Below are 22,851 nucleotides of genomic sequence, written 5' to 3' on the forward strand. Positions count from 1 at the left end.
TTTAATGTTCATTTTACTGAGGACTAATTTGTGACGTCCAGATGAAATAGGCTGAAAGTACAAATTGTTAGTCCAAAAGGTGTCCTGAGAAACTACTGTTTTGATAGAAACAAGTCATCACAACAGCAAATGTTTTATTATTTGTGGACATCTACATCTTAATATCCTGCTACTTCTACACAGCACATTGGTCACTATTAGTTACCACAGCTATATCCAAGACACTTTAATCTTAAGTATACAGATGTGTTTGGTCTCATAGTAGTTTGAATTGTCTTATTCCTGAACATGTCTTTACCATCCATAGAAAAACAAAAATCAAACTAAACACTCAACGTGATCTCTGGCCATCAGATCTTGTACCAAAACTGTCCCTGTTTTCAGAGACCCGATATCTTTCTGAAACCTGGGTTTCATGGGGACTGGTGTACTTGGCTCTGAATTTCAGTGAACAAAAAGATTCGCATGTGCCTCAGATCTTAGAAGTATTCAGTCATGCTGCTGTATTCTCAAGATGATCTAGTTAGATATTGTCTAAACAAAGACGCTGCTGGTCCCTAGGTGATGTTTGATGGAAAGGATCGTTTTGCCAGACCGCTTTTCTTTGTGAGGTTTCAGTCCACCTTCACACCAAGATTCAGATCATGTTCCCTGTTCTATTTATATGAACTGCTCATACTTGCCCAGAAATTGCAAGATGGCTATAGGCACTTTCTGTACTTGAAAGTCTGCGTAAGGCTCTCAGATGCAGTGTTTAGCTTTAAGAGCCCATCACTGCAGGTTCTAAACCATTTGCTTTGCTGATACTAAAGATCAGAGTATCTCAGGCTACTCCACATCTCTAGTGATCTGCTTTAAGTGAAGTGTCTGAACTACTCAACTAACACCTTGCTGAACAATGTACCCAGTCTTTCTTCCACCCCCTCCCCCAGAACAGGTGCATTAGGAACTGAAACCTGACAGGCCATTGTCAGACGATTAAACGGCCAAGGTGACAGTAAATACCAAGTTTCCCCAGTAGACACAAGGTGAGTGAGGAAATATTTTAATTGGACCAACTTTGTTATACAGAGCTGTGTAAGCTTGCAAGCTTCTTTCAACAACAGAAGTTGGTTCAATAAAACATTCTTTCACCCACTTTTCCCTGTAGTATCCTGGGACCAAGACAGCTACAACACTGCAAACAAATTCCCCAGTCCACAGTTTAAAAAGATCAACTGGGCAGTGACGTTCCCATCCCAGCGGAGCAAAAGAACAAAATAAATTCAAACACATAATGCAATACAATTAAGTAGCACTGACATCAGATCTGTAATTTTATTTGCTCAATGTACGACGGCTACATAATGACTCACATTCATGATATTCCATCACTGAGGAAAACTGCTAAGAATGGTCCGTGAGTGAAATAATTCCTTACAGAAACACGGAGTTGGAAAAATAATCACTGATTAGACCTTAAAAATAGTTCACTGCATAACATGACAAAAAGCACAAACAAAGGCTCATTCAAAGAACATAGTAATTGTTCTCCTACACTGTAATAGTTATAATTTCACCATGACATACACCAGACATTAAGATTAAGCTAACACTGGTGTTTCTTTTGCTTTTCCTTTTTTAAAACAAAATCATATATAATTGCATGTCACTATAGCAACATCCATAACAGATCAGTTTGTTACGATAACTATTTGGTAGAGCAAACTTTACCCCCAAAAGAAAAAAAAATAAATTAAAAAAAACTTTAAAAAATTTTTGAAGACTAGTTTGTCATAGGAATACATAACATCTACAGTATAAGTTAATAAATTTCAAGCTACTGTATAGAAATACGACACTAGCATGCACAATATTGTATCAATAGAGTAATGGAGCAGTAATCATTTCACTGGAGAGACAGTATCATAGGCAAGTGCATTTCTTAAAAAAATGAAAGAAACCATTCAAGCTGCTTAAAAATCAAGTCCCCGTCCCTATCCCCACTCCATTTTTTAGCCCTCTTGTGTGATCTTTCCTGCATAATTTTCTAAAGCAGCAAGAGCAAAAGCTGAAATAAAAAATAGGTTTTGTAATTCCAGTAAATCACTTCCAAATTATACAGGTAGGGACAACACTGCTCACTGGACACGAAGTTAAATTAAGTTAAGAAGTCTAAATAAATCTTCCAGTCCATGGCATTTACTGTAGGTTTCTATCAGTTACCTAAGCTGCAAGCCTCTTCCTATTGATCTTTCCAGTAGGGATCATTAATCAGGCTATTTTAAGTTTACAGAGTTGGGCTTCATTTGAAGTCACTGTGTAAACTTTGTGATGTTGCATATAGTACATTCATTTAAAATATATGTGCACATGGTCATTTCTACCGAGCATATCTTTGCATGATTTCCATTGTAAATTCCCTTTAAAAGTTTTGACGATATAATTGCAAAGTCACTCTTGGTTATGAATTTTAGCTACATTTCGGTCATTCCTCTTAACTCACTTTCTTAAAGATGACTGGTTATCTTTGCTGTCACATCAAGGAAAAAAAGCTCCTTAAGTCCAATGGAGCCAGACTCTGTATCCAACCGTACAATAAAACTGATTGTACTGTATATGCAACGCCAAGATGCTCTGTTTACAGACTGACTACCAAATGGGATAGTGAAAGCCTGTTTGAATATGACATTAATGAGTGCAGTTTCCTTCTACTGCGTAGTTTTAGTTAAAAATCTACGAAGTTCAGCAATCTGCGAAATCAGAAGGAAATGGCAGTGAACTTCCAACAATCGTGTAAAAAAATCTTTACTCGGATGGGGGTAAATATTACCTGGTAAGCTTTATTTTCTCCCAGCCAAATCAAACAGATCTGGAAAACGGATATTTTCGAAGAGAACTAATTTACAGGGCTCCCGAGAGTTGACAGAAATGTTTATGATGGTAGCTCTTCCTTTGTGGATTTCTCTACCAAATGAGCTTCTAAACTCCTGAGGTTTCACTCATTATACCACAAGCTTCCCCAGGAGAATGAACACCAAGCTGCCATGAAGACAAAACAAGGAGTCTGGGCGCTACAGAGATCTGCTGACAAACCTCATGGTACAGTGGGAGAAAGTCAGGGGAAAGTGAAATGGCAGTGTAATCCCTGAGGAAGGAGCTGTGGCACCTTAAATCAGGATGGTCTTTGAAATACCAAACAGTACATGACATACAGACCTGAATTCTTTTTATCTAATGGTGTTTTAGTTTAACGGTTCCCCCCTTTCTAATTAAGTTCTTAATCCTTTTGCTGTGGACTCAGTTTAAACAGCCGCTTGCCAAGCATCTGTTAATTTGCTGATCAAAAACTAGAGCAGCTTTGATGTTCCTCAGGCAGTCTTCTGGCCTTGGGAGACAAAGGACAGCCAAGCCAGTCCACAGGGGACTGGATAAGGATGGCAAGCCAAGAGAGTTAGCAAAAGAAAGTGTACAATCAATGGCTTGATGTCACATATGGCTGTAATGTAGAAATACTGTAAACTGTAATTTAGTGTTAATACTGTAAGCTACCCTAATAAACATCTTAACAAAAAGTTAAATGGCCTAAATCCTGGGGCTTTAGAAGCCCTGCAACGTAAGTCGTTTCAGTTTGGGATTGTAAGCTACGCCATGACAGGCACAGCGCACCCTGGGGATGCACTGCTACATGGTAAACATACAGCACTTGAACTGAAGAGACACATGCACATAAACCTTACTGGAACCACAGAACTTCATTTTTTAAAGTGAGGGCCATTTCATTCAAGTTATTTCATCTTTAAACCCTTTTATTTCTAGCAATAAAGTTAAATTAAAGACAGCTCCACTTGTATTATTAATCTACAGAACAGTCCATATGCCAGTGTGAGGCTGCCATTCCATACCCAGCACAGCCAGCCTGACTTTCCACTAGTGGTGTTTTGGCAAAAATGTCAAAGAGGCAATCAAGACAGGTCGTGGGGGCCTCCCTGGGAAGGTTACCCTTCCCTTCCCCTCCCCCACCCGACCCCCCCCACTCGTGGGAAAAAAATAAAGACTGCAGTAGTAGCATCAGCGTGCGGCTGCCAGTCCATTTGGGGGTCTAATTGTTGCCTTCTCCACCGTCGTCATCTTGCTGATCGCTTGTCCAGAGCGTTAGGTTGTCACGAAGGAGCTGCATGATGAGCGTTGAGTCTTTGTAGGAGTCCTCGTTGAGGGTGTCCAGCTCAGCAATGGCATCATCAAAAGCCGTCTTGGCCAGGTGGCATGCCTGCTCAGGCGCATTCTGGATCTCATAGTAGAAAACTGAGTAGTTAAGTGCCAGACCAAGCCTAATGGGATGAGTTGGTTGCATGTGCTCCTTGCTGATCTCATGGGCTTCGCTATAGGCTTTCTCCGAAGACTCCACCACAGTTGCCCTCTTCTCTCCTGTGGCCACCTCAGCTAGGTAACGATAATAGTCCCCTTTCATCTTCAGGTAAAAGACCTTACTCTCATACTGTGTCTCGCTGCAGTTCTTGATCAGATAGTTGTCTAGCAGGCTCAGCACATCTTGGCATACAGCTTCCAACTCCTTCTCTATTTTCTCACGGTAGGCCCGTACCATTTCTATCTTCTTTTCATTACCATCAGCAGACGTCTTCTGCTCAATGCTACTAATTACTCGCCAGGAAGAGCGCCGTGCCCCCACTACATTCTTATAGGCTACAGACAACAGGTTCCTTTCTTCGTTGGACAGTGGCTCGTTCAGCTCTGTGACCTGCATTGAGAAGGGAGAGAGAGGAAAGAGGGTTGGATTAAATTACACTATCATTTCTCATCCCATCTCTACCTCATACATTCTGCTGTTCTCACCTGCTACCTCTAGAAGAGTGACCTGAACAAGGTGCTAGTTGATAAGATTCCAGTTCATTTTATTTCTGATATCAGAAGTAAAAACCCTGCTCCGTCTGTGGGATGTAAGGGGAAAGACATTGCAAATTCTGCAAGCTTTCACACACAGCTGGGAAACAACTTATGTACCATCAACCTGGATACTAGAGGCTGTGCTGCTTTACCCAAAAGTTATGTCAAAATTTAATCACTTTTCAGCATCATTTTTCCAGTTATGAAAAGATGGTGCTTAAGTTATGCCTTGATAGTCACCAACTGGGTGGATGTCAGGCCTCAATAAGAAGCAGAAGAGGTGAAAGTAAGAGCTATAGCAAAATGTGAAGAGATGCTTGTACTCCTAAAACAGTGAATAAACTAGCTGAATTATATGAATTAAAGCTATAAAATTAGCTTAATGAATGTTTAGTTTCAGTTTTCTGAGAGGCTGGTTGTCTTCTTTTGAGATGTCCAGAGACTTCAGCAAACTGAGTTTAGACAGATTTCTTCAAGACATCCATTACACATCTTTGATCTGTGACCAGTTAAAAGCTCACATGGTAGCAGTATGCTATTTTTTTCCTACACAGAAGATTCTCCACTGGTTGTAAGGAGAGTTTAGGTGTACAACCCTCTCAGCATCAGGATACATACACCACTAAGATTATTTGCCATAGCCATCCCATTGCTATGGGGAATAGTAAAGAAACGTGGAACTATTTGGTACAAGACTGCCAGTTTACATCCAGCCAAAATTATACTCTTCAATCATTAGCAAATCAATCTTATGGCTGGTAAGTGTTATATCTGAAAGGCCTGGTCTACACTAGGCGTTTAAATCGGTTTTAGGAGCCTAAAACCGATTTAACGCCACAACCGTCCACACTAGGAGGCACCTTATATCGATTTTAATGGCTCTTTAAATCGGTTTCTGTACTCCTGCCCGACGAGAGGAGTAGCGCTAATATCGGTATTAACATATCGGAATAGGGTTAGTGTGGCCGCAATCGACGGTATTGGCCTCCGGGAGCTATCCCACAGTGCACCACTGACCGCTCTGGACAGCATTCTCAACTCGGATGCACTGGCCAGGTAGACAGGAAAAGCCCCGCGAACTTTTGAAATTCATTTCCTGCTTCCCCAGCGTGGAGAGCTCATCATCACAGGTGACCACGCACAGCTCATCAGCACAGTTAACAATGCAGTCTCCTGAGAATCGAAAAAGAGCCCCAGCATGGACCGCTCGGGAGGTAATGGATCTGATCGCTATATGGGGAGAGGATTCAGTGCTAACAGAACTGCGTTCCAAAAGACGAAATGAAAAAGTATTTGAAAGAATTTCTAAGTCTATGACGGATAAAGGCCACAGCAGGGACTCCGTGCAGTGCAGAGTGAAAGTTAAGGAGCTCAGACAAGCCTACCAGAAAACCAAAGAAGCAAACGGAAGGTCCGGGGCAGGTCGAAAAACATGCCGCTTCTATGCTGAGCTGCATGCAATTTTAGGGGGCTGCGCCACAAGTACCCCACCCCTGACCGTGGATTCCGAGGTGGGGGTTGTAATCTCTGCCATGTCAGACGGGGAAGATGAAGATGAAGAAGAGGAGGAAGACCTCGCAGAGAGCACACAGCACTCCGTGACCCCCAGCAGCCAGGAGCTTTTTATCACCCTGACGGAATTACCCTGCTCCCAGCCCTCACAAGCAACTATTCCAGAGAATGACGCCATGGAAGGGAGCTCTGGTGAGTGTACCTTTGCAAATAGCAAACAGTGTTTTTTAAGCAAGCCTTTTTTAATGATTGATTTGCCCTGAGGACTTGGGACGCATTCGCAGACAGTATAGTTACTTAGAAAAGTTTGTTAACATGTCCGGGGATTGAGAGGAAATCCTCCAGGGACATCTCGATGAAGCGCTCCTGTAGGTACTCCAGAAGCCTTTGCAGAAGGTTTCTGGGCAAAGCATCCTTGTTCCGCCCACCATGGTAGGACACTTTACCATGCCATGCATGTAGCAAGTAATCAGGTATCATTGCGTGGCAAAGCATAGCGGCGTATGGTCCCGGTGACTGCTGGCATTCAAGAAGCATGCGCTCTTTATCTTGTTCTGTTATCCTCAGCAAAGTGATATCGTTCAGGATAACCTGGTTAGAAATCAGGAATTTAAGTAAGGGGGGGTGGCCATTTTTCTACTGGGTTCGTGGAATGCAGCAGCTTAAAAAAAACACTTTCCTGCACGTAGCGAAGCGGGGGGAGGGGAGGAGTGAAATGCCGATGATCTTTTCTGTTTGGTCACCGGCGAGGCGATCTTCCCCAAGCTACCGGACAAGCAGTGGGTGGGGGGGAGGGGGAAGGTTGTTGATTAGCAGGGAGCTAGCGTGGTATTAGCCATGCGTTGGGGGGGGGAGGGGTAAATCACTGAGACAGTGGCTTACCATGGCCGCATGCAAGCTGAATCCTGATGCCTGGACCTGTGTCTGAGATCTGTAACCCAAGAGTTGCAAGCAGGCACTATTAAGATGAAAAATGCGACCTTGTAGGGAAATCACATGTGCTATGTAAGGTGAATAGTGCTTTTCACTGTGAAAGAGTATAACCATTGTTCTGTAAAATGTATCTTTCTAAATATTTATCTCCCTCATGCAGCTGCAAATATTTCAAGCGTCCCTCCTCCATCCCAAAGGCTAGCACAGATAAGGCGGAGGAAAAAGAAGACGCGAGATGAGATGTTCTCGGATATTATGGAAGTTACACGCAATGAAAGAGCTCATCTGAATGAGTGGAAGGACGTGGTTTCAAATTACAGGAAAGAGGCCAGTGAACGTGAGGACAGGAGGGATGAACGTGAGGACAGGAGGGACAACCGAGATGAGAGGCGGTGGCGACAGGAAGATCAGCGGTGGCGGGATGCAACTCTGGGGCTGCTGCGTGATCAAACTGACATGCTCCGGCGTCTTGTGGAGCTTCAGGAACGGCAGCAGGATCACAGAGTGCCGCTGCAGCCCCTGTATAACCACCCTCCCCCCTCACCATGTTCCTTAGCCTCCTCACCCAGACGTGTAAGAACGCGTGGGGGGAGGCTCCGTGCACCCGCCCACTCCACCCCCGTGGACAGCCCAACCAGAAGGATGTCGTTACTCTGAATTTTATTTTTTTAATGGCCTTCTCCATCCCTCCTTTCCTCCTCCCAAAGCACACCCTTACTTCTCTCCCTCTTTTTATAATGAATCAATAAAGAATTCATGCTTTTTAAATGAGTGACTTTATTTGCATAAGTAAGCTGTACTCGAAGGGGGAGGGGGAGTTGCTTACAGGGACTGAGTCAATCAAGGGTTGGGTGTTCATCAACAAACACAGCAGCCATAAAGGTCTCCCCCTTACTCTCACAGAGATTGTGGAGAATACAGCAAGCATCTATCGCCCACAGTTAGGGAATCCCATTGCAGCAAAGCCATCCACTATGGCCTGCACGTTTCCCAGAGTCACAACCTTTCGTAGCAGCAGCTTAGTGATTGCTTTGGCTACTTGCATCACAGCAGCCCCCACAGTAGATTTTCCAACTCCAAATTGATTCCCGACTGACCGGTAGCTGTCTGGCGTTGCAAGCTTCCACAGGGCTATCGCCACTCGCTTCTCTACTGTGAGGGCTGCTCTCATCTTGGTATTATGGCGTTTCAGGGCAGGGGCAAGCAAGTCACAAAGTTCCATGAAAGTGCCCTTACGCATGCGAAAGTTTCGCAGCCACTGGGAATCGTCCCACACCTGCAACACAATGCGGTCCCACCAGTCAGTGCTTGTTTCCCGGGCCCAAAATCGGCGTTCAATGGATAGAATCTGCCCCATTACCATCAGGATCTCCAAAGCGCCGGGGCCCGCGGTTTGAGATAATTCTGTGTCCACGTCCTCATCACTGTCATCGCCGCGCTGCCGTATCCGCCTCTTACTCGCCTCGGTTCGAAGGTCCTGGTTCAGCATATACTGCACGAGAGTGCGCGAGGTGTTTAAAACATCCACGATTGCGGTATGGAGCTGAGCAGGGTCCATGCTTGCTGTGCTATGGCGTCTGCACGGTTCACCAAGCAAAAAAGGCGCGAAACGGTTGTCTGCCGCTGTCAGGGAGGGAGGGAGGGGTGAGGCTGTACCCAGAACCACCCGCGAAAATGATTTTTGCCCCATCAGGCACTGGGATCTCAACCCGGAAATGCCAAGGGGCGGGGGAGGCTGCGGGAACTATGGGATAGCTACGGGATAGCTACCCACAGTGCAACGCTCCAGAAATCGACGCTAGCCTCGGACCATGGACGCACACCACCGATTTAATGTGTTTAGTGTGGCCGCGCACACTCGATTTTATAAAATCTGTTTTACAAAACCGGTTTATGCAAATTCGGAATAGTCCCGTAGTGTAGACGTACCCTGAGCCTGACACCTTACTCCAGTGCCAATGGAACAGTGCCCACTTCATCAAATCTATTGCACTGTCACTAGTTACCACCCTTAAGAGTTTCAGCAGTGAGGAAAGTGCTTGAATGTTTACAGAAACTACCTCCTACTTACAGGCAACACATCCAGGTTAACACAAGAATGTTCATGCTACAGTTACCTGTGTTGTCTGTTCTGCTCAACAGTCTCCATGGCTGCAGGTATGGCACCTTTTACTAGCTTAGTAAATGTTGGTACTTGTGAATGTAACTGCTTTGGGTGGTTGTGGCAGTTAGGCTGATCCCTGTAGCAGTTCTCAGCATGGCTAGTCAATAAGCACCCATATTTCAATCTATGTAGCTACTTGAAGCAGTTGCTGGCAGACGTGGAGAATGAACATGATTTACACCATTAAGTCAAGGTTACGTGTGCCCAGTCAACCCCACTTGATCAAGGGAGATGTGATCTATTTCAGCAAACAGAACAGTGTTCATTCTTACTGAATCAATATGCAGGGGAAAGCCGTGTAAAAATGCTGTAATTATCAAAAATCCTATTAGTAAATCCAAACCACGCTCCTCCTGCTGCCCCCCAAACCAAGCAGTTCATACAGAAATTCTAAGCATCCACATAATGTCTGCCTTCAACACCACTCCAAAAAGTCAGACTGAGGCCACCTTAACACCCAAAGTTTCATTTCAGAGACCATAAACACCACAAGTTATATAGCGATTGTACTAACTCCAGCCTTTCTAGCCACGTAGGTCACAAACATAACTTGAAAATTATTACTGTAGCACTAGCAGCCCCAACCACAGACTAGGACCCCATTGTGCTAGGCACTGTACAAACACAGGAGACAATCCCTGCCCCAAACACCGTTCAATCTAAGTGATTCCCAATTAGCCAAAATTAGTACATTAAGGGCAATTAAGCTCAGAGCGCTGCAGTTGTATATGTCCCTATCTTCAAGCCTTTTTTCAACCACGTAGTGTAGTTCTGGCACTTAATATCCCCACACTCACTTTTGCCTTTTGCTTGTATCTGACACATACATTACAGGAGAGTATGTAACTGACCTTCACGTATCTCTGATCACATATACTAACTTCTCCAAATACAAGACAGCTGCAGGCTTTCTAAAGCCCAGTCCGCAACCCAAATAAAATGCCGTAGAGTAGGTTAGAAAGGAACAAGAATGGCATCTTTGTAGAGCAGAGTTAAGGTTGTTTGGATGCATTTCCCTACTCACAGGTGCTCATTTCTTCATTATTTTGTAACTTCTCTGATTTTCTAGTTTGTATTTTATAATCAATGTGCTGTTAGGTGGTTTATACACCTTTAAATGACAGGTGTACTCTCAGCCTTACCACTGCCTATTGCTTTAAGGGTCACATTGCTGGTGTGTTACAACTAATTAGAATGGAAAGTACTCCCAGGACCCACAATTCAAGGAGTATGTTCAGGAAGGGTTCAGAGAAGAGCCACACAAATGATTGAAGGATTAGAAAACATGCCCTATAGGGACAGGCTCATAGCATTCAACATCTTTTTTTGTTAAACTAAGTGTTATGGATTTACTTGATTACAGTATCTTAATGGAGAACAAATACTTAATAAAGGGCTCTTCAATCTAGCAGAAAAAGGTCTAACATGATCCAATGGCTGAAGCTAGATAAAGTCAGCCTGGAAATAAGCATTTTTCCCTCCCCCAGTGAGGGTAATTAACAAGTGGAACAATTTACCAAGGGTTGGGGTGGGCTAGATTCTCCATCACTGACAATTTGTAAATCTAGATTGATTTTTTTCCTATAAGATCTGCTGTAGGAATTATTTTGGGGAAGTTCTTGGCCTGGGTTATAAAGGAGGGTCAGAATACCTCATCACCATGGTCTCTTCTGGCCTTGGAATCTATGAATAAGATTCAAGACACTTACTTTAGACCTGGACAGAAGAGACATGTCTGGTGTTGCACTCCTTGTAATTTAACACGTCTCACTAGAGCAGGGTGAGAGCTGGCTAAAAAAAATCGCACAGATCATGTTCCAAATCCTTTTCCAAGAGATTTTTCTTTTGTTTCATGAATCAGAGCTCAGGCAGTCTTAACTCCCTCACTTAAACAACTGAAATCATGAAATCCCTGAGGGTACATCTACATGACAGTGCGGCATAGCTGGGGCTATGCCACTGTCGAGTAGATGTTTCCTACACCGACGGAAGGGGATTTTCCATCAATGTAGGTAATCCACTTTCCAAGAGGCAGTGAGTAAGTCAATAGAAGAATCCTTCTGTTGACCTGGCCACATCTACACCAGAGGTTAGGTTGACCAAACTATGGTGCTCAGGGTGTAAAATTTTTCATGGTCTTGAGCAACATAGTTTGGTCAACCTATGTTTTAGGTGTAGACCAGGTCTGAGAAGAGGAGGCAATGACTAATCTGGGGAAGTTTATAATAGCAGGATAATATCTCTCCCCCCCGACCCCATTTTCTAATGAAAGGGCCTTCAGCTGAAAGTTTGTGCTATAGCCTTATGATCCAAAGGATGGGAATTTGAGTTGGCCCATTTTAAAAATAGAGTTAACCAGGACTGTATTAGCACTGGCTTATAGGCATTTGGTCAGTATTCACATCTCACTGTCGAGGTTCGTGACAAATCAACACTTTCATGGTATGTGGGGATCTAATAAATGTGTGTCCAAGTTTTGCACAATTAATTATTTTGGGCTCCAACAGAAGTTAATCACTATAAGCTTAACTGAGCTTCCACTGAAGTTAAAGAATCTTGTTATGATTTTAGCTTCCCTGATAGTTTTAGAAAGAGGTTTCAAGCACAGGACTAATTTCTCTTTGTCGTTTGCATTTTTACTGTTATGCAACAAGGCTGGCCCCCTTTGCTGCTCCTGTATATGGCATTTTCAGAGTAAGTAAGGAATGAAACCAGGGATCAGGGCTTTGGGGTCAGGTAACAGAAATGCCACTGGTACCTAAGCTTATTCACAACATCCCCTCCATGGAAGATGCAATATTTTGCTTTGTTTAATTTCTAGCTCTGTATGTACTTGATGTGTTAGAGGTATAAATCTGCAGTAAACAGCAAATATCAAACCCTACACATGGCAGGTCAGACAGCAGAGATGCCAACTTCTGATCTGGAAGGAGAAATGTACCCCTTTGCCCAGTGGGAGTTATTGAGATCACTCATTCTATATATATAAAAAAAGATTTTTCTCCTTACTCTTTCCTAGAAATTGAACGCCTTTCCTATGGGGTAAGAGGTCATCTGCAAGAAGAATAAAGTGGGGTTGTGCTCTTTTGCCTCTGCATTAGAGCTGATGAGAATATGGAGATTGTGAAAATGTTTCTATTTATCAAGTTTTCCCACAATCAGCTGCATTCTTTGATACATAAAGCTCTGATTTAGACTACGACTACACTAGAGACCTTACAGCGTCACAGCTGTAAGATCTCATGTAGCTGCGCTATACTGACGGGAGAGCGCTCTCCCACAAACATACCACTGTGCATGCTACCACTTCTATTACTCAGGCGGGTGTTTTTTCACACACTGAGCAATGCAAGTTTTGCTGACATAAGTGGTCATGTAGATATGACTTTAGTTTCTGCTTGATGAAGTCATTCTACCCTGAAAACCAAGTCTTAAATTTCTACAGGACTGTCTACACAGATTTTCACCACAGTAACTAGTTGAACTTCAGCTACATCAAAAAGATATAAATGTCCACACAGATCTACTCCAAAACAAAAAGGTGCAAACAGCACCAAAATAACACTTTCAACTCTGTATAGGCCAGCCCAGTGACTGGGGAGCTAGTGAAACAGCATAGGAGTCACACAAGCAAGAGCTGAGAAATCAAGAGGCAATTTGTAGTCAGGCTGCTAAAGACTTTGGTTTTGTTAACGCCTATTTAACTTAAGTCATCAATATTGCAGATAAATGCAGTCTATTGTGGGAAAGAGGTTAAAATCTTTAACAAATGCTCCAAGACCGAATATATTATATTTACCTTTTGGGCTCTCTTTATATTCCATGAAGGAGCATGAGAAGACAAGCCCTATGTTTAGAGTCCACTGCTGGCCACCTTTAAGAATTTCTTGATATCAGCATCAGGCACAGTAATTTATAAGTGACACTTACTAGTAGCACTGAAATAATTCCTGCTCCCAAGATGCAAAGAGCCAACTTCTAAAAACATTTCTCACCAAAGCACAGTTTGTTTGTACAAGATGGAAGCAGTCTAGACCAGGGTAGTTTTAGATTTGGAGGGCTAAAATTTGTTTGATAAAAGAATCTGAATCGTTAAGTGTGCATACAACTTTTGTATGCAGTGTTGTTGTACCTGTGTTGGTGACAGGATACTAGAGAGACAAGGTGGGTGAGGTAATATCTTTTATTGGATATGCAACTCTTGACAAGCACAAGTCTGAATACTAAGGCAGGGGTGGCCAATCTGAGCCTGAGAAGGAGCCAGAATTTACCAATGTACATTGCCAAAGAGCCACAGTAATACATCAGTAGCCTCCCCCCATACCTCCCCCCACTGGCAGCCCCACCTATCAGCACCGCCCCATCTCCCGATCAGCTGTTTTGTGGCGTGCAGGAGGAGCAATGGCACAGGAGGCTCAGGAGAGAGGGTGGGAAGGGGTGGAGTGGGGGCAGGGCCTATGGCAGAGCCAGAGGTTGAACAGTGAGCACCCCCCGGCACATTGGAAAGTTGGCACCTGTAGCTCCAGCCCCAAAGTCGGTGCCTATGCAAGGAGCTGCATATTAACTTCTGAAGAGATGCATGTGGCTCCAGAGCCACAGGCTGGCCACCACTGCACTAAGGGCTTGCCTGCACTGGCACTTTCAGCGCTGCATCTTTCTCCCTTGGAGGTGTGAAAAAACTCCTCCCTGAGCTCTGCAAGTTTCAGCGCTATCAGGGGCCAGTGTAGACAGTGCACCAGGCCTGGGCGCCCCGCTCCCAGCACTGGTAGCTACTCCCCCCGTGGAGGTGGGCTTTTTAGAGCTCTCTCCCAGCGCTATGCTGTGACTACACACGCCATAGCGCTAGGAGGCCTCTGGCAGGCTTGAGGGGCCTCAAGAGTCACATCACAGTTACCAGCTCAGATGTGGGATGAAGCTCCTAACAAAGAGGCAGCCCTATGAGGTCAGCTTTCCAGCTCTCCAAAAGATTAAGTCCTCCAAGAAGCCATCATATAAAGTATCAAGTAAACTACTTCTAAACCTTGTGCCATTTTGACATGGGGCCAGTCTGAAACATAAGTCACAGGTAATTTTGTTAGACTTTGTTGGCTCTGCTCTCCTGTAACATCCACTGAATATTCTTCCCCTGATCAGAGGGCTGCCGATATAAACCTTCTGAAGTGTTTGTAGTCTTAGGACTTGAGATTGATCTCCTTACAGAGTCCACTGTGTGGTCCTCCACTCAGTTTTACCTGCCTGTTCTATGGAATTCTATGCTATTCCTACTCCTCTGCAACCTAAAATACTCTTCCTATAGTTCATAGCCAAGAATTACAGTCCCCCACTGATTTGTCGTTCCACCACGTTTCAGTATTGCTTATGTCAAGGTTCTCTTCCATAGCATTCCAGTTTTGTTTTTGTTTTTTTGTTTCTAAACTTCTCGTCAATGAACAAGTTTATCTATTTCCAGTGTAAAGTGTTTTGGGTGAAAAAGCTGGAGCCAGCTTTCTACACGGACCAATAAGTGGCTTTGCAGTATACTTAAATTCATTTCTTCTGAGCAATAAGGTATCAAGAATACAGGCAAGATGCTACTGGGAGCCAGTGATGTGGAAAACCTAAATGGACCTTATAGGGTTTTTCTTATGCTTATGAAGCAGCTTAATACATTCTTCACTGTGGTCATTGGTAATTAAAACCTATTTTTTAATATCCCTGGGTCAAGCAGCAAGTTCACAGTATTCTACTGGCCTTTTCTTCTAGATCTCCCAGTAACTAAGAAAGATCTATACAGTTGCCAGACAAAGCACTCTCACAAATTATGCTGATAAAAACTTGGGTCTCTTATTAACCCAGCTGTTCTCAACCAGGGGTACACATACCCCTCGGGATACGCAAAGGTCATCCAGGAGGTACTCAACGCATCTAAATCAGTGTCTCTCAACCTGGAGATGGCAATCCCCAGGAGGGCCACAGGACAGGCTTGGGGGGTCACAAATGAGGACTAGCATTAGGGGGTAGCAAGCATGGCAATTACTAGGGGGCCATGTCAGCATTGTGGGGCCCTCTAAGTTATATGCTTCAGCCCCAAGCCCCACTGCTCAGGCTTCAGACAAGGCTCACAAGTGAAAAACAGATTCAAGTATCACACCAAAATGTAAGTACAATATTTATATTCCAATCTATTTTATAATTATATGGTAAAAACGAGAAAGGAAGCAATTTCTCTAACAATGTGCTGTGACACTTTTGTACTTATGTCTGATTTTATAAGCAAGTAGTTTTTAAGTAAGGTGGAACTTAGGGTATGCAAGACAAAGCAGATTTCTGAAAGGGGTACAGTAGTCCAGAAAGGTAGAGAACCACTGTATTAACTCCTTAATGCCAAGTTCAGAGTTCCCATCTTTAGCACTTGATGTGAAGTTACATCAGTTCTTATAACCTGGCATTTTACCTCTTAGTTTCAGAACTCTGGTCTGACGGAGTTTTTAAAGACATACACCAACTTGAAGTTTAGCCAGTTTCAAGACACTTGTTAGGAGTTTCAGGTGCTGCATCTGCTCAAGCCCCATGCCAAGTTCTCTTTAAAAATGTTTCTTCCCTGTTGCTGTATGGGACTTCTACATAATCAAGGGAAACTGACCATAGAGAGCACTAGCAAATGGCCCAAAATAAAAACTTAAAACGCTGAAAGAACAGAATCTATTCTCAGTATGTTTATACTTTATGCATTTTTAGCCCTCTTGCTCCAGGTAACTATCCTGTTACCAAAAAACTTCTGTTAGCTCATGCAATCAGATGTGGAGTGCTATTTGACTGGAAACATGACAAGCTGGACATCACAATACCAACAAACTGGAAGAATAGGTGGTCTTTGCACATATATATTTTAAATACATATACTGGGCAGATTTGTATTTTACCCTCCATCCCTTTCACAATCTTGTACCATGGAGTCTAAAAACCTTCCTCCAATAAGAACTTGCCACGGTATTTAAACCTGCTGAATTTTTCACATGATCTAGATTTTTGGTTCATAGATTCATAGAACATTAGGGTTGGAAGAGCCCTCAGGCGGTCATCTAGTCCAACCCCCTGCTCAAAGCAGGGCCAACACCAACTAAATCATCCCAGCCAAGACTTTGTCAAGCCAGGCCTTAAAAACCTGTAAGGAAGGAGATTCCACCACCTCCCTAGGGAACCCATTCCAGTGCTTCACCACCCTCCTAGTGAAATAGCATTTCTTGATATCCAACCTGGACCTCCCCCACTGCAACCTGAGACCATTACTCCTTGTTCTGTCATCTGCCACCACTGAGAACAGCCGAGCTCCATCCTCTTTGGAACCCCTCTTCAGGTAGTTGAAGGCTGCTATCAAATCCCCCTCACTCTTCTCTTCTGCAGACTAAACAAGCCCAGTTCCCTCAGCCTCTCCTCGTAAGTCATGTGCCCCAGCCCCCTGATCATTTTCATTGCCCTCTGCTGGACTCTCTCCAATTTGTCCACATCCTTTCTGTAATGGGAGGCCCAAAACTGGACGCAGTACTCCGGATGTGGCCTCACCAGTGTTGAATAGAGAGGAATAATCACTTCCCTCGATCTGCTGGCAATGCTCCTACTAATGAAGCCCAAAATGCCGTTAGTCTTCCTGGCAACAAGGGCAAACTGTTGACTCATATACAGCTTCTGGTCCACTGTAACCCCCAGCTCCTTTTCTGCAGAACTGCCGCTTAGGTAGTCAGTCCCCAGCCTGTAGCGGTGCATGGGATTCTTCTGTCTTAAGTGTAAGACCCTGCACTTGTCATTGTTGTACCTCAGATTTCTTTTGGCCCAATCCTCCAATTTGTCTAGGTCATTCTGGAGCATCTGACACCAGCCACAGTCTGAAGACAGGATGCTGATCTAGATGGACCATTGATCTGGCCCATATGACTGTTCTTATGCATTCTCGCATTGACCTAGCGATGTTTGCATCGGGGGGTTAGGTCAGCATAGCTATGGTGCTCAGGGATGTGGATTTTTTACACCATAGCTATGCTGACATACATTTTCAGTGTAGACCAGGCCTAAACTGGAGGCAAGCATGACAGTTTACTCCAGTAGAGTGCAAGGACAGTAACCTGGTGATAAGCCCAACACGTGAATCCTGATCATCCACCTTCCTCTTCCCATTTCAGAACTTTACTTCTGGCTCATAGGTGCCAGGTACATTTGAAGCTGCTTTGGTTTACTGGAGTTATTTCCATTTTCCTCCTTTCCCAGCATTTGACACTTTTTCTGCTTTGTTATTGTGCCATCTACAACATCCCCAGCTTTGCCACAGCAGGCTTGAACACAGGCAACTCCTGTAAGTTTGACTCGGTTGTTCCTGCTTGGGAAAACCAATGCTGTTCCTGCAAGTGACATGCGACTGCTGCAGAATGAAATGGGAGAAATCTCCCCCATGCACATAGCAGTTCCCTGCAGCAACACAATCTCTTAACTATGCTTCATTCGGGCAACTTCCCCACTGGCAGATCAAGACAGGGCTTTGAAGGGTAGTTTAAAATGAAAGTTAAACTATTAATTGCTTAAATAAAAACAGATCTTTGTTCAACATATGAACTATGAGTAGCTTTACAAACATGAACAACAAAAGTGAAAATATTTTACTAGGTTAACTAATAGGTTCTTTAAGAAGCTAGTTTCTTTTGGGGGGGGGGGGTGAGCAAGTTCCCAGCTCCTATGAAACAGGAGTTTCTCTCTATGGTTCTGAGTACTAGATGTACTTTATTCTACTACGACTACTACAGCAAAATGTGCAAAATACATGCTGAAAAGGAAGATGTACTGCAGCCCTTGGATTTCTGTTCTGCAAGCACTGGATATTATCAAGACAAAACAGACTACAATTTCAAGTTTGAAACATGTTGGCGATCGTCTGACTTAATAAACTTCCAATCATACCTGTATTTAAGTTTAAACTAGATCCTGAAGATCCAGAAAAAAAGTCTTGTGTTGCCATTGTTTTAATGCTTTAGATCATGCATTAAATCTAATTCTTAACACTTCAAGACAGTAGTACAGAGGAAATCAAGGTGAAATAACTGTGCTTAAGTGCAGTTGTGCTCTATAGATATGTAAAAAAAACCTGACATTTTAGTAGACTGAATATGGCACTAGAGCAGTGGTTTTCAATTTTTTTCTACCGCGTACCCCCATCTGAGATAGGGTCATAATATACCTATGATCAGATTGCCAAGTCTTACTAAATAAAATGTGTTGTCCACTATTACAGAATTTTTCTTGCATACTCCCTGCCGAGAGCTCCAGTATCCCAGTTTGAAAACCACTGTACTAGAGCAATTTTTACTCCCATACAGACCTGTCACTGATTTACTGCCTGCCTTGGGCAAGTCTCTTAGCTTTTTAATCTTAGCTGAACACCTATGAGGTGTTCTCCTTCACAGGAGAACATAAGTATTTGTTCAGCACTTTAAACACAGCAGAATATAAATACAGCAGGGATAGCTCAGTGGTTTGAGCATTAGCCTGCTAAACCCAGGGTTGAGAGTTCAGTCCTTGAGGAGCCATCTGGGGCAAAAAAATCAGTACTTGGTCCTGCTAGTGAATGCAGGGGGCTGGACTCAATGACCTTTCAGGGTCCCTTCCAGTTCTATGGGATATGTGTATCTTCATATATTTAACACAATTCCTACACAACTAGATTCTTGTCCTCTGCGCTATTGAACATGACAAGCCCATGCACCATCATCACGACTTGCAAGGATGCCAGACAGCAGAGACCAGCAACATTTTTAAGGCACCAATTGTATCCGGTGTTACCTGAAAGTGAGTGCTAGTCTGGTTCCTCCAACCTTCCAAGAAAGGGGATTTATGGTTTAAGGCATTCAGATTAAAAGGTTTAGAGGCAGGTTAGTTTTTGGCTCAGATTAGGACAGACCCCCTTTTAAACCCAGCCTTTACTGATCTCAGTGTTTCATTATCATGATTCTTGCTCTTATACACACACACACTCACTCACTCCTGGCATAAAGTAGTTGCAAAAAACCACTCCATACTCAAGTAGGCACAAATTGTAACTATGAGCTGTTTTCTAATTTGCACTTTGAGCACCATAGAAACAATGTATGCTTCACCTACCACCTACTTCATACTGTGCTCCTGCACAGTAGTGTTTTTGTGGTTGTGGCTGCAGCAGCATGCAATCAGATAGGACTGAATGAGGATTTTACTCAAACCCTGCTGCAGTAGTCCTCAGAACCCCCACTCCCAATTCTTCACTGCCTTACATCTAGTGTACTCATTTACATCTGTGCAGAGTGGCTGTAAAATGCTATTGTGACACATGACCAGAAAGGGTTAAGTGTTCTGCAGGATGAATGACTCAAATTCAACCCTTAAAAATATATGGGGAGATAATGTTTGTGTTTTTACATATATATTGGTAAAGCTCAACAATGTAATCAAACAGCCCCTGTATGCTGTATCCTGTTAATTCAGAGATCAAAAAAAATCTTAGCATTTAAACAAACTGTAAACATAGGAAATCACTGCATTCATCTCTCTGAAGTGTATAGCATATCACCTGCAAATGGTGAAAAAAAAAAACCAGGCAATTGCCTTATGTTAATAGTGTGTGTGAATAATTACCAGGTGATGCTTAAGTGAGGGCCTATTGTTCACTGAGGGACTTCAACCTGTCAAAGAAGGCCTGAATTGTATAAAAGATGTTTGAGTCCCAATCCTTTTCATCTCAGATCTATTTAAGCTTCATCAGGGGAAGTCTGAGTCGCAAGATTGAGATCCCAGTTAAACTGGACACCTTGAATAAGATATTGGTCACTGGACTATAACATATGGACTAAATTCTAAAAACTCTTTCCAACTACAAAGCTCATCTAGGCTATGAACCTGAACTTCAAGAATTGAATCACTCTTATGTCTGTATGTATATTGATCTTTTAAACATCCTCTCTTCTAATAAATGTTAGTTTAGTTAATAAGAATTGGCTGTAAGCTTGTATTTGGGTAAGATCTAGAATATTCATTAACCTAGGAGGTAATGTGGATTGGTAGAACATTTTTATATGACGAAAAGGATTTTCAGTAATCTTCATTGTTCTTGACTTGGGTATCTAGGCCTGAGGCTGGGTTACTTTAAGGAAATTGTGTTGGCTTCTGGGCAACCAGTGAGGTAATAAAGAAGCTGTTTTGTGGTGGCTTGGTAAATCTAAGTATTGGAATATCCACCAACTTTGGGGCTTGTCTTTGCAGTTCACCCTGAGTGACCTCAGCTGGCTCCCCTAGGACTCCCGTCAGTTATCAAAACAGAATAGCACAAACCTGCTTAGCACAGGTCCAAACAGATTACACATTATGCTCAATGTCTTAGTAATGACTAAGTGGAATTCGTTTACTCTTGAAGTCAATCCTCTGATGTCTGATCTATGCCCATGACTTGGCACAGGATTGTACACTCTCCCAATGGTCATTTTATCAGCACCTATATGTGCAGAGTCTTGCATAACCATTCTTCCAGATGATATGCCTGTGTTCATTTACATCAGCATTGTTTTCCTTCAGGTTAGCCTTATTTTACACAAGAGAGGAACAGATGAACTTTTGCTTCTAAGTAGGATCCTTCTCTCATGTTTCTGTACTGCTTAAAAGAATGGGCCTGGACAACTGAGAGTCCTTGGGTCCCTCGTTCAAGTCAAGTTACCTGTGACCAAGTTCATCAATTCAGCACCAATGATACTAAGCTCTCAGTATTACAATGCCACAGTCCTCCTTAAGTTACATACATGAAGAGCTCTGTGCAGCTCAAAAGCTTGTCTTTCACCAACAGAAGTTGGTCCAATATAAGAGATTATTACAGACACACAAGGTGGGTGAAGTACAGTACATCTAAGGCAATAGACTTTGGTTAAACACTGAGCTAGCATGCGGTTCAGAATCCATATCCACATCACCAGGGCCATGCTTGCCACATATTTTGTCACCATTGGTATCATGGGTTGCTTGTGTGCATTTTTGGGGGGGGGGGGGGAGGAGAATTAAAGATGTAGTGTGAAACTTTGAGACCTTTCATCCTGTGCACTTAGTTTAGCGAGGTAGTTAACTTAACCTGCATAACAGCCAACATTTTTGGTGTTTACACTAAGTGTGCCTGTTTAAATTGGGCATAAAAAGGAACTTCATTGAGAGAGAACCAAAAAGAGCATTACAGGAATTTAGATTGACATTTTATTGTAGCAGGCAAATAATTGAGTTTTAACTTGGAAACTTGTGCTGCAGATGCATAGATGCTTTCAAACTCTAATAGAACAATGGCATAAATGCTGTGAACAGATCTTGCCAGAAGTTTACTTTGTCTGCATTTTTAGTTCTAACTATTAGTTCTGGAGTTGATCCTTCTGGCTTAAACAAAAAGCCAAGTTAGCTAAACCTTCATTGATGTAGCCACTTAATTGTATCCTAAAGATGTTTTTTACTCCAAAGAGATCATTCCTCAAAGATTTGATACTCTCTGCTTATCACCAACGTGACAGAGCCCTTTAAAAATTAGATGAAAACCTGACTCCATTAAAGTCAATTGCAAAACTCACTGACTTCCACAGGGTGAAATCCTGGCTCCACCGAAGTCAATAGAAGTTTGGCCACTGACTTTAATGGAGCCAGGGTTTCACCTTATGGATCAGATTCCAGCTGACAAAGGGACAAAGCGACAATGACTTCAGCAGCTTATACCACTTTACTCCAACTGAGAATCTGGCCCTGAATTTTCAGCCACTACTGACAGCTAAGTGTTAGCCCAGTCTAGTGGTGTAGTCTACTGAAAGTTTCCATGCCCATGTTCAAACATACAGTACTATTGTAGCTGTTCCAAAATTACTCATCAACTACTGATAGTTCGTAAGAGCACTTCCAGGTACTCCAGAACCGCTACTGTCCAAATGGTGAAGCATCTACCAGTGAGATTAACCACTGGCAACTAACCTAGTAGTTTGGATTTCTAGAGACTTGCTATGACCTACTAAAAGCCAAATCAAAGAAATACCTCCATGCCAAATGGCTGTGTGTCAGGTGCTTTGGTGAAATTCAGTCATGATACACAACCAGGAAGGCAAAAGAAATTAGTGTGGAGTTACAGGCAAGTAGAGGATTTGTACTACTCAAGTTCTGCACTCAAAATAAATAGATAAACATTTGAGGAAGGAGAGAACATACCTCAGGCTTCTGGTTTTTGGGGTTTCTTAACTGGTTTATTTTTTAGTAATTGAGTTTTATGTAGAGGTAAATAAAATCAGGGTTTGAGACTCAGTTCAAACAGCACTGCATTAAAGCATACTAGGGAACCATTAGAAGGCAGGAGC

General features: G+C 43.0%; 1 protein-coding gene across 4 annotated transcripts in view; it reads right to left on the minus strand.

Annotated features, from left to right (window-relative positions):
• Positions 1–1,287: 1,287 nt before the first annotated feature.
• The window catches only part of YWHAG (tyrosine 3-monooxygenase/tryptophan 5-monooxygenase activation protein gamma), a 35,567-nt gene continuing 14,003 nt past the window's right edge, over positions 1,288–22,851 (minus strand). For all 4 annotated transcript variants that reach the window (XM_044993975.1, XM_044993978.1, XM_044993977.1 and 1 more), the window contains one exon: positions 1,288–4,738. In XM_044993975.1, the coding sequence (XP_044849910.1) occupies positions 4,082–4,738 (657 nt within the window). In that variant the 3' untranslated portion in view covers positions 1,288–4,081. The remainder of the gene's footprint in view (positions 4,739–22,851) is intronic.

This window comes from Mauremys mutica, chromosome 19, assembly GCF_020497125.1.
Source record: "Mauremys mutica isolate MM-2020 ecotype Southern chromosome 19, ASM2049712v1, whole genome shotgun sequence".
Taxonomy (NCBI): Eukaryota; Metazoa; Chordata; order Testudines; family Geoemydidae; genus Mauremys; species Mauremys mutica.